The sequence below is a fragment of the Balaenoptera physalus genome (assembly GCF_965194825.1).
Source record: "Balaenoptera physalus genome assembly, chromosome: 7".
In the NCBI taxonomy this organism is placed as follows: domain Eukaryota; kingdom Metazoa; phylum Chordata; class Mammalia; order Artiodactyla; family Balaenopteridae; genus Balaenoptera; species Balaenoptera physalus.
In genome coordinates this window covers 64980736-64994027 of record NC_138886.1, presented here as the reverse complement: position 1 = coordinate 64994027, position 13292 = coordinate 64980736, and the positions used below count along the sequence as shown (strand labels likewise).

At 35.6% G+C, this 13292-nt stretch overlaps 1 protein-coding gene across 2 annotated transcripts in view; it reads right to left on the bottom strand.

Moving 5' to 3' along the window:
• Positions 1 to 1009: 1009 nt before the first annotated feature.
• SNAPC3 (small nuclear RNA activating complex polypeptide 3) overlaps positions 1010 to 13292 on the bottom strand; it is a 35920-nt gene continuing 23637 nt past the window's right edge. The window contains exons 6-9 of one of the 2 annotated variants that reach the window (XM_082467971.1): positions 9979 to 10061; positions 8569 to 8733; positions 5827 to 5934; positions 1010 to 1337 (exon numbers count right to left, since the gene is read on the bottom strand). In XM_082467971.1, coding sequence (XP_082324097.1) covers positions 1190 to 1337; positions 5827 to 5934; positions 8569 to 8733; positions 9979 to 10061 — 504 coding nt within the window. In that variant the 3' untranslated portion in view covers positions 1010 to 1189. Of the gene's footprint in view, positions 1338 to 5826; positions 5935 to 8568; positions 8833 to 9978; positions 10062 to 13292 lie in introns of those variants that run through there. The other variant, XM_082467972.1, reaches the window with a different exon arrangement.

The following is a 13292-nucleotide window of genomic DNA, read 5'->3' as shown; positions in this document are numbered from 1 at the left end:
AAGTGGAATTCAGCCGAATTTAAATATAACCTAGAAGAGAGAACGTGAAATTTAAGTACAACACATTTAAAATGTTTAATTCTGTTTAATATTTTTCCAGCATTCCTAAAAGTATTAAACAGAATTAAATTTTCCACCAAAAAAGATTTCCAGAAAACATTTCAATATAGGTAGCTACAATTTTCTCTCACGGAGCTAGACTTCAGAATTTATCAAAGTTGCCCTTTGGCCCAGAATGAGAATAGGATAACTAGACTATCATAACCAGAAGAATGAAGAGCTGGGATAGAAAAACAATTGCGTTTTTGTATACAGGATGCTGTGTATTATTGCCTAAGAATCGTGCTCCACAGCTAGCAATCCATAGGATCTTGATTTCCCATGTCCATTCATTGGTCATATTAGATAAAATCTATTTCTTTAAATCATAAAAATATTAAATTGGCATACATTTTAAACTAATAGCATTTGTGATTCCAAAAACTTCTGGTCAAGAAATGAAGCTTCAGTTTAAGTTACTTCTGTGAAGGTATGAGTGTATACTCAAGATCTTTATACATTCGTTATTCGTGTAGTGAGTCTTTCTGAAGTGTTAAGTGTGCCTAGTTTCTACCAAAACAAAACCTAACATTACAAAAGCGCTCAGTGTAAGATTAAATTACACAATAGCTACTCTTAATATTGTATTTATTAAATAGTCTGCTTTTATTCTTAACTTCTCCCTCATTTTTATTACAGATATTTGAAGGATCTTTACCTTGGAAGCCTCATGGTACAAGGTGTAGCGCTCACATTCTTCAAAGAATTTTCAAAACACTTCCATCACTTGATGTATAATGACAGATGAGCAAAAAGCCCTCTGGACAAAGAGTGAATAGGCATACTACAGACTGGGAGAAAACCAGAATACTTGTATCTGACAAAGGATTTGTACTCAGGATACATAAAGCACTCCTACAAATCAATGAGACAACTCAAAAATGGGCAAAAAAGCACTGAATAAAAACTATACTTTGGAATATTAAAATAATTTAATATATTTCAAAACATTTAAACACATTTAAGTTGCTTAATAAGAAGACCTGTGATTTGAACTTTCTTTGCTGGGGTGGTAACTTCAGCTGATTGTTTCAGGTGGATCCTGCTCCTCACTGGCATTTCTTGGAAGTAAAGGGTACACATTTTGATATTAACTAAAGGTTCCAGGATCAACATAAGGATAAGCGAGGAATTCCCCCAGTTTGTTGCCTTCTGAATCATAGTGGAGCATTCGGAAGCAAACATCACAAAAGAAACATGGGTCCTCTGGTGCAAAACTGTCATTGTTCGTCACCCATCTGTAGTTTAAAAAGATGTATATTATTATAATCGACTTTTTCATGCTTTAATATGCTGCAGTAGTTATGACCTGTAATAATATGTATACATAACATTCCCACTATTGCCTTATTTTAGCTTATTTATATAGTCCTTTATATAATTTTGTATACACATGTATACATACAGACATATCACTACCAATACTCCACAAGGCAAAAGGACAACTGTTGTCTGAAAGACTTCTCCTTAAAGGTAAGTAGAAAAGAATGTAAATCCATACTTGAAAGCATCACATACTTGCCATGACATACCTATCCTTCAAATAACTGTTAACATAAACACAAATGTTTTCTTCTAATAGGCCATCTTGAAAATGCATAATATTAGATACTACAGACTTGATAAACTTTTTGCTTAATCTTTCTAACTGGTAAATTAGTACTGGTTAACTTGAAAACTCCAGCTTTTTTTTCTTTTTTAACATCTTTATTGGAGTATAATTGCTTTACAATGGTGTGTTAGTTTCTGCTGAATAACAAAGTAAATCCACTATACATATACATATATCCCCATATCCCCTCCCTCTTGGGTATCCCTCCCACCTCTCTAGGTGGTCACAAAGCACCCAGCTGATCTCCCTGTGCTATGCAGCTGCTTTCCACTAGCTACCTATTTTACATTTGGTACAAGTCAATGCCACTCTCTCACTTGGTCCCAGCTTACCCTTCCCCCTCCCCATGTCCTCAAGTCCATTCTCTACGTCTGCATCTTTATTCCTGTCCTGCCCCTAGGTTTGTCAGAACCATTTTTTTTTTTTAGATTCCATATATATGTTAGCATACAGTATTTGTTTTTCTCTTTCTGACTTAGTTTATTCTGTATGACAGACTCTAGGTCCATCCACCTCACTACAAATAAATTTCATTTCTTTTTATGGCTGAGTAATATTCCATTGTATATATGGGCCACATCTTCTTTATCCATTCATTGTCGATGGACACTTAGGTTGCTTCCATGTCCTGGCTATTGTAAATAGTGCTGCAATGAACATTGTGGTACATGTTTCTTTCTGAATTATGGTTTTCTCAGGGTATATGCCCAGTAGGAGGATTGCTGGGTCGTATGGTAGTTCTGTTTTTAGTTTTTTAAGGAACCTCCATACTGTTCTCCATAGTGGCTGTATCAACTTACATTCCCACCAACAGTGCAAGAGGGTTCCCTTTTCTCCACACCCTCTCCAGCATTTATTGTCTGTAGATTTTTTGATGATGGCCATTCTGACCGGTGTGAGGTGATACCTCACTGTAAAAACTCCAGGTTTTTAACCTAGAATTTAGGATTAAAATGTTACAGAGTATATACAAATGGGAATATGGGCAACATTATTCAAATGAGATTTTGGTTTTTGACCTGAAATGTCACATTAAGTGAAAATGATATTTTTCAGTCTATCTGAATTCTGCATCCCATGGATTGTTTTGACATCCCCTGATTTCCATTTTGATCTGATAACTGATTTATCATGTTTTCCTATTGATCATTTAGAAAAGCATATTGTGAATATATGCAAATCAATCAATGTGATACACCATATTAAGAAACTGAAGGATGAAAACCATACGATCATCTCAATAGAAAAAATAGAAAAAATCTGAAAGAGAAATTAAGGAAACACTCCCATTTACCACTGCAACAAAAAGAATAAAATATCTAGGAATAAACCTACCTAAGGAGACAAAAGACCTGTATGTAGAAAACTATAAGACGATGAAAGAAATTAAAGATGATACAAACAGATGGAGAGATATACCATGTTCTTGGATTGGAAGAATCAACATTGTGAAAATGACTATACTACCCAAAGCAATCTACAGATTCAATGCAATCCCTATCAAACTACCAATGGCATTTTTCACAGAACTAGAACAAAATATTTAACAATTTTTATGGAAACACAAAAGACCCCAAACAGCCCAAGCAATCTTGAGAAAGAAAAACGGAGCTGGAGGAATCAGGCTCCCAGACTTCAGACTATACTACAAAGCTACAGTAATCAAGACAGTATGGTACTGGCACAAAAACAGAAATATAGATCAATGGAACATGATAGAAAGCCCAGAGATAAACCCATGCACATATGGTCACCTTATTTTTGATAAAGGAGTCAAGAACATACAATGGAGAAAAGACAGCCTCTTCAATAACTGGTGCTGGGAAAACTGGACAGCTACATGTAAAAGAATGAAATTAGAACACTCCCTAACAACATACACAAAAATAAACTCAAAATGGATTAAAGACCTAAGTGTAAGGCCAGACACTATCAAACTCTTAGAGGAAAACATAGGCAGAACACTCTATGACATAAATCACAGCAAGATTCTTTTTGACCCACCTCCTAGAGAAATGGAAATAAAAACAAAAATAAACAAATGGGACCTAATGAAACTTAAAAGCTTTTGCACAGCAAAGGAAACCATAAACAAGACGAAAAGACAACCCTCAGAATGGGAGAAAATATTTGCAAATGAAGCAACTGACAAAGGATTAATCTCCAAGATTTACAAGCAGCTCATGCAGCTCAATATCAAAAAAACAAACAACCCAATCCAAAAGTGGGCAGAAGACCTAAATAGACATTTCTCCAAAGAAGGTATACAGATAGCCAACAAACACATGAAAGGATGCTCAACATCACTAATCACTAGAGAACTGCAAACCAAAACTACAATGAGGTATCACCTCACACCGGTCAGAATGGCCATCATCAAAAAATCTACAAACAAAAAATGCTGGAGAGGGTGTGGTGGAGTAAAAGGAACCCTCCTGCACTGTTGGTGGGAATGTAAATTGATACAGCCATTATGGAGAACAGTATGGAGGTTCCTTAAAAAACTAAAAACAGAACTACCATACAACCCAGCAATCCCACTACTGGGCATACACCCTGAGAAAACCATAATTCAAAAAGCATCATGTACCACAATGTTCATTGCAGCTCTATTTACAATAGCCAGGACATGGAAGCAACCTAAGTGTCCATCAACAGATGAACGGATAAAGAAGATGTGGCACATATATACATGGAATATTACTCAGCCATAAAAAGAAACGAAACTGAGTTATTTGTAGTGAGGTGGATGGACCCGGAGTCTGTCATACAGAGTGAAGTAAGTCAGAAAGAGAAAAATAAATACCGTACGGCTAACACATATATATGGAATCTTAAAAACAAAACAAAACAAAAAGGTTCTGATGAACCTAGGGGCAGGATAGAAATAAAGACACAGATGTAGAGGATGGACTTAAGGACACGGGGAGGGGGAAGGGTAAGCTGGGATGAAGTAAGAGAGTGGCATGGACATATATATACACTACCAAATGTAAAATAGACAGCTAGTGGGAAGCAGCTGCATAGCCCAGGGAGATCAGCTCAGTGCTTTGTTACCACCTAGAAGGGTGGGATAGGGAGGGTGGGAGCGAGACACAAGAGGGAGGAGATATGGGGATATATGTGTATGTATAGCTGACTCACTTTGTTATACAGCAGAAACTAACATACCATTGTAAAGCAATTATACTCCAATAAAGATGTTAAAAAAAAAAAAAAAGGGCTTCCCTGGTGGCGCAGTGGTTGGGAGTCTCCCTGCCGGTGCAGGGGACAGGGGTTCGGGCCCTGGTCTGGGGGGATCCTGCGTGCCGCGGAGCGGCTAGGCCCGTGAGCCACAATTGCTGAGCCTGCGCGTCTGGAGCCTGTGCTCCGCAACAAGAGAGGCCGCGATAGTGAGAGGCCCGCGCACCGTGATGAGGAGTGGCCCCCACCTGCCACAACTGGAGAAAGCCCTCGCACAGAAACGAAGACCCAACACACCCATGGATAGATCAATAAATAAATAAAAATTAAACTTTAAAAAAAAAAAAAAAGTAGAGCCAAGCCAGGGAGAGTTACTTTAAAAAAACAAAAACCAAAAAAAAACACTGTGGTGGGGAACCCAAAACAAACTGATGACACTAAATTCTTCCGTTTTCGTCTAAATGGCTTTTTGACTCTGAGCCACAGTTAAAACAAAATCTAAACATGCAAAACCACAAAATTTTATGAAACCATATTTTGACCTCATTAAAAATGAGATGCAGTGTTATTTTTATCATCGAGAAGCTGTGGATGAAGCCAATTTTGTAAACTGCTAACAAGAGGCAGAAAGAATATGGCTCCCTGATGACATACATCATCCAGCATAAATTATCAACCAAACTAAAGTTTGACCTAATCCCTGGACTTCCATTATACATAATTCCTTATCGTCTAAAACATGGCTCTAACCTACTAAACTGATCTGTACTACTGTTTGTACTGCTTTCCTACTAGATAAAACCCTTTATATTATTCATATTCCAGAGTGTAAATCCTCAATTCAAAACAGAAAAAAACTGAAATACCAAAAATCTAAAGTACTTGACTGCTAAAAACCAATACTTTTCAAGGAAAAAAACAGAATCACTTACCTAGCTGTGTACATTTTACAAACAAAACATTTTCTGGTCCAGAGCCAATGCTTCTTGATAAGAAGGGGATAGAGTGTCCTATCCAGGCAGTCATTATGATGCACAAGCCTTTTGTACATGAAAAAATAAATGATGATATTGTAGTGCAAATTTTTGTGATCCGTAATGAAATATATCCTTACCTCAAAATTAAGAAAACGGTAGGTATATTTTTCAATTTATTGTGTTCCACAAAACACTTTCTCCAAAAGAGTATTTGGGATTAAACCATGTTTTCTTTCCTGGGAAACTTCCCAAATCCCTTTATGGCCATGTGCACTATGACTCTTAAGAGGGAAATACTGTAGGCAGCATTTCTTGAATGTACTCCTTCAGAGAATCCCTGCTTTGCTCAACACGTAGTACACAGTCTGAGCAAGTGTACTCAGTGCTATTTTACCTAGATTAAGTGGTTTTGTGTTACAAACATGGGTCTTCTTTTATTAAAAGAGCTCTCATTAAAATCCAAATCTGGCTTCCGTTATAATGTGAATTGGTAGGACTTTAGTTTTAGCTGTCAGAATTCAGAAATTTTAAGTGGGAGTCAGTTCTCACTATGCCACTAATCAGCTTAGTGGGTTTGGATAAATCCATTAACCATGCTGGACCCCAGATTCTTCATCTGAAAAATGAATGGAATGCACAACAGTATTTTAAAGGCCCCTGATAATTATAAAATTTGATTTTTCTTTTTTTTAGTAAGAAAGGGTAGCAATATATTAACTTCACCATCAGAAAATGATTAATAAACTTTTAATAGTTTACCAACTATTAAACTATGGAATGGCACTGAATGATTAAATCCTCCTGTAAGATAAAAATTACTTGTAGTCAATTACATTAAAAAACTCCTTAGGAAAGTCCTACAGTGCAAATGCTTAACAAGTGTAAATTGTTTTTCCAAGTTGCCTTGAATTTAAGGAATGACACTGTACAGCAATATGCCTACACTGTAAGAAATGTAAGGAGACTCAGATCACCAGAAAAAAGTCGACTGTCTTCCATCTTATGCTTATACTGAGGCACACTCCCCCTCATTTGAGTGAAGAGCAAGCAGAACATTTTATAAAAACTTAACACTTTATCAAAGAAGTAAACCTAAATAATTTTAAGTCATATAAATCTATGAGGTTTATGAGCTCTCCTGGCTCTTGCTTCATCAATTCTTCCCTAGAGGCAACTGTTTTCCATTCTTTTAACTGCCTCTTTTTAATTTAGCTCCTCAACATCCCTCTGCAGAACTACTAAACTTTGGTTAAATAGATATTTAATGTTTAAATTATGACAAATGAATTAAACATCCCCCTAAACCACAGAATTGACTATAGGTTCATTTTACTGTGTAACACTTTTGTTTTCTAGCTACTAATTCTCTCATGTTTGCATTTGCTTAGGTTTCAGTGTACCTGTCACTAATTCAGTTCCCTATTTGCTGACAGAATGGTAAACATGCTTTCCAAATGGGCTACACACCAACGGGAGGTCTAGCAGTCTCAGGACATGCTTCCTTCATCCCCTGTCCTGCTCCAATCTCTGGACTAAGCTGTTCTCTAGGTCTGTTCTACAGCCATCATTCTGGGACTTCCCTTTCCCATCATTCTGAGAGTTCCTTTTATGTCTTATCTATTCTGCTTTGCATTCCATGTGTTCCTTTTTCAAGGTTTACTCTTTGTGTAAAGTACTTCTGGTAGCTTCCTGAGAATGAGGGCATGGGAGGTAAATTTTTAGAGACCAGTCACTAAAACCCCAAAAAAGTGGAAGCAGGGACTTTCTAAAACCATCAGAATGAGTATATCATTGCTCCATAAAAAAATCTGAATCGTCTCTCAGAAAAAATCAAGCCAAGGATAGAGCAGGGCTTATTCCTATATAGTGGTCTTTCATAAATTGAGATTTCCTAAATAAGGAAATGAATAGCCTTATTCATTAGAGGTACCAGCTATACAAAATTTATAACTAATCCCTAAATCTCATTTTAGACTATTTCATTCCTGACCACTCTAAATCTTTATCAAAGCATTAAGCCTTCATATTTGTCAAATATTAGAATTACTCTTCTCTTCCCCCAGTTCCCTTTTACCTCCTTCAAATTTTGGCAAAAAGAGAAGAAACCTAGAAATATAGCTGCAGATTTGCAAAGCAAAGGGCCTATCTGATATACAAAGCGGATGACTATTACCTGAATAATAGCTGCCCAATATACAAAGATAATTACTTTTATTTACAGATTTTTAACCCCTTAATAAACAGTAAAGTATTTCTTTTTTTATAATAAAAATCCAGCCTGTATTGTTTGTCTTTATACCAGCACTGTCATAAAATATAATTTTTAATATTTTTTAATGGAGGAAGGGGCCCATGGAGACTCACAGAAGTCAAACACTGTCCTCAGGCAAAGAAGAAGCTTCAGTTATTTTTCTTGGTTTCTGGCATATTCTACCATTTCAAATGGCTCACACTGGTTAATCACTAAAGTAATTATTACAGATTTTCCAAAAGACAAACAATAGAAGATGCAAATGGATGCAGAGTTGGTCACTGCATAGTAAGCAGTTATTTTTGCTGCTCCTGAACGAAACTGCAGTGATGATTACTTTTATTCCTCTTATTTCAAACAGACAAAACTACCTGTGCTTTTATACTGTGAAATAAAGAAAAGGAAAACAGGACAAATAACAAAATGTTCTGAGTTCTACCACTTACCTTATGTCAGTAATGACAACAACGTGTTCACAGTCTCCCTGGTGACAGTATAAGTATGGAAAACCCAGTTTAATATGCAAGTCATTGAAGGTGAAATCTTCCATCTTAGCAGTCTGAAACTTTCCATAGCCTCTATCATGGGACTCTGACCACTCAATGATGGTTCTGAGGAGGAAAACGGCAAGGCTGTATCACTGCTCCAAGCGGTTTGCAACTGCATATTTCACAAAAGCCGGCTCACCGAATTAACTGGACAGCTACCAACTTGAAATGAAAACCAGAGTGGCTGACACATGTTGCAAGTAGGAAGGAACTCTGAATTTTTCTGTATCCATTAGAGCAGCCGTTCTCAAAGTAAGGTCCTGAGACTCCCACAGAGGTTTGTGAGGTCAAAATTATCTTTACGGTAATCTTAAAACTCTTTTCAATTCATATTCTCTCATAAACACCAATTTTCTGGAGGCTATGTGATGTGTGTTATCACTTCAGACTGAATGGAAAATGTATAACAACGTCACTCTTCTCACTATTTTATTTTGTTCTGGAAGTTATTTTTCACAAAACTGTTATTAATGGTAACTGTAACTTGACTATTTAAATTAGTTAATATTTTAAAATATTTCTTAGTTTCAATTTCTAATACAGTGAATATTTACAGCTATAACCCACATAAACAAAAGCTCTTTGGAGTCAATTATTTACAGTATAAAGGAGTGCGGAGGCCAAGTCTGAGAACTGCTGCATTAGAATATAGATACAAATGACTATAATGAAAGAGTTTACATAAACACTCAGAAAAAATATACATATATACTCTATTTGCCAGGATACCAATAATAAAAGTATGGTAATACTTTTATGTAGATAACATGATGTCAGACATAGATTTTTCATGTTATATACATAAGCAACCTTACATACACATATCCACTCCAAACAGTATACATTGGACAAGCAGAAAAAAATAGTGAAAGATTAATTTACTATCACCTAAACATGAAGAACAGAGATTAATAAAGTGTTTAAGTGGGATTTAATCTTTTTTTTCAGATGTATCTAAGGCTCAACACAAGATTTACTATAATTTCTGAAACAGCAGATAATACATTTAAAAAATAATTCTAGATAGCTGGCAAAGATCTTGAAATGGTCTATGTATGTCTTTGGTAAGAAAATTTTCTTCTTGGGGTAAAAATTTGATTAACTTACTATAACCTAGGCCAACCAGATAACTTTGAAAATATTTTAAAAATTGAGAGATACTTTTTAACCCCAAAACAAACAAAAAACAATCTAACAAAATAATTCCTTGGCAAAGATTCTTAAGAGACCAATAATAGAATTTGTGGTGATAACCCTATTTTGACAACGAGAAACAGGAAAGACTTTAGGATTTTTGGAAAGTTATACCTGCTCAAATCTCTGCATTCAGGGTATCTTTTATCATTGTAAAATGTTCCTTCAAAATAAAAGAAGGCTGATTTATATAGGTCCTGAAAGAAAACAGATGGTATTGAGATAAAGTACAGTATTAACAATTATAAAATTGCTCTAAGTATTAATTCCACATTTGTGTGTCATAAAATCACGTTAATATGTTTTACAATAACCTCATGCAACTTCACAGAATCTGTTCAGTTCATTAATTTATTATTTAACAGGAACCTCCTATGTGGGAAGTATTATGTTAGTTACCAGGGATAAAGATATAAAGACATAATCCTTGCTGCTATTTTCAATTGTATCCTTTTGTAATCACTAGGTTTGATTTAAATTTGTATATTGTCCTGAGATTCATGAAAGGAACCCAATTAGAAATGAAATAAACTTTAATATTATTTTATTATATGCATACACGGTAGTGACAGTTATTTTGGATACCAGAACTAAAAACTAAACAAAGCCACATCTTTGATGTTTCCCCAGTGTTAATGACAATGATCATGGAGCTATGTTGTTCTGTCCTTTTTTGTATTTTCAATGGGCTTTTATAAAAATTCCCCCTTTCTATTTTCAATAACTCTTAGGCAGGCAGAATGTGAATATCTATTCTTATTCAAGCAATCTTGCCCAAAGTACCATAGAACCCTCAGGTTTCAACTTTCAGACTACCAGACTTTCCATCAGAGGGGTGGTCTCTTAATCCTGACCTTATAACAGAATCATAAAAATACCAAAGACCAAGTCTCACCTCAGATCCATTAAGTGAGAATCTCTGATGATGTGGCTCAGGCACCAATATCTTCCCAACCCCCTGAGGAGATTCAGATGTGCAACCAGCGCTGAGAACCACTCTGTTAGACTCGTCCTTGACCATTTGCTTAGAATTAGACCCCAGGGTGAGGGTCAGAAGACCTATGTCTTTTTCCTACACTTACTCCTCAGACCTCAGTTTCCTCACCTGTACAATATCTGCCATGCTATCTTATAGGATTGTGGTGAGAATCAAAAGCAGTTTATGAAGTATAAAAGATATATAAGTTTCAGGCATTAAAATAATATCACCCTAAGATAGCCTAATTTCTCTCCTTCTTCGAAGCTTCGATTTTTCTTTCTTATTTTTCTTCATTCCCCCATTTACAGATCACCTGGCACTGGCGTCAGACACCCTTCTAAGACTGGTTATGCTATTTCTTCTCAGACTACTCAACTGAATCTCCTGACCCTCTGTTTCCCCGTGTAAAATCTGAGTAAAGCCAATACGTTCTCCCCATGTGGTTGCAGAGATGAAAGGATATAACGTACTATAATGCCATGCCTGGCTGCTGTAACACAAAATACACCACTTACTATACTTCTAAACCTTCAAAGAGGTAAGCTAGGGTCCAAAATAAAGATTCTGAAAGAATCACTACTGCCTTATTTTGGAAACAAAACAAAGAAAGTTTAGTGTATATAAAAATATGTTCATATAGAACTTCATCTTAAGTGATTCAGGCAGTTTAAAACCTTTGGTGTAATTATTAATTAGAAGGGGGACTCTAAAAGAACAAAAATCTTTTCATTATATCATTATATAAACGGCTAGAAAAGAAGATGTGAGTAATCTCACTATCAGTTAATTTTCATTTTCAATGGTAACCAGAGATCCTCAACTAACTAGTTTCCCTATTTGTCAGCTGGTTTAGCTGACTAAGTTGCAAGGGAGGGAAATAACCAACTGACGTGGAAAAACTATAAGAAGTATAAGAAGTTACTTCTGTTATTAATCTAATGTAACCTAAAGGTCCACCTATTACTATTTCAAATTTATAAAAAAAGTAACTATGGATAACTAGTATGATCATTTGAACAAAGTCATTATCTATATGTCATTTTAAGCATCTAATAATCATGTACTCTCTTGCTATCATTTCAAGTCAGCTGCGTTAGAAGCTCAGCAACATTCCTAAGATTTGCTGTGAGGAAAATAGTAATGGGGGAAAAGAAGTGTCAGAGAAGGCTGGGTAAGAAAATTTTTACAACTTAAATTTATGTTACCATTTTTCCTATATCCAGGCTTTACTTATAATAAGTAACAATAATATGTGTGTCAAGTATTTTCTCAGAGTTCCTCTAAGTAAGACCCTTAAGAGACTACTGACAAAAAGAGATTGACTAATCTGAGCTACGTTAAAAAGATTGATAAATCAGACATTAAAACCTGAAGAACCATTAAAAACAAACAAAAACAAACCTGAGCAGAAAATACTGACACTGATTTTATACATATATTTTAAAAATGTACTTCATTCTTGAACTACTGTAGTCTAAAACAAACATTAGCAAAACATTACATTTTAGACATGGCTTTTAAAAGAGATTTAAATACACTGGCCCAATTCTCCTAGTCCTCTCACACACCAAATTCATCAAAGAAAGTATTTTGTTCAAATCTTGTTGGCTCGAAATAAGATTCTCATTTCCTCAGCTGCAAGAGCTGCAAGTCACTAATTTGTTCCATGATTACCAGTGAAATACATGCCAAGTATCTCCCTGTCAAAAAAACCATTATAACTTAAGGACCTATTTTCAGTTTGTTAGGTGTAACAATGGCATGGGGCAAACAGATGAAATAATTCTGGCAAAATGCTGAGAACTGTAATGGGTACATAAGGGCTCCTTATACTATTCTCTTTTTCATGTGTATGTTTATAATTTTCCAAGGCAAAACTTTAAAAAAAAAAAAAAAAAAAAAACACTGTAAAATACAAATGCCAATCATTGAAATAAAAATCTTTCCACAGGCCAAACAACTATGAGTTCACGTTTCTAAAACATAGCTTAGAACAAGGAGGCAAATGAAACAGGTCCCTGAACAGGCAAAGATTCCACAAAGCCCATGTACTAGAATCTTGCCGTTAATCACAGCACAGCTCAAGTTTTCACTCAGTGCTTGTTCACCAAATAAATAAAAGGGTAGGGAAAGATGTCTAAAGCCAGGCATAGTACCAACATGGCAAAGAAAGAACGTGGGGCTTTGAAGGCAAGCTGGCAATGGTCTGAATCCAGCCTCTACCACTGCTTACTGAACACGGGTAACTCATGACGATGCTTTGACCCATCTTTTTCTTACCTGTAAAATGGTGATAATTCTTTCCAAAGATACTGTACTATCAACTAGTGTACTATACAACTGGCACACGATAAGTGCTAAATAATCAGAGGATATTATTTAATACATGGAAGAGGCAGAAACAATGAAACAGCAGATGTATAAATAGGACTATGGGTCATTTAGTCCC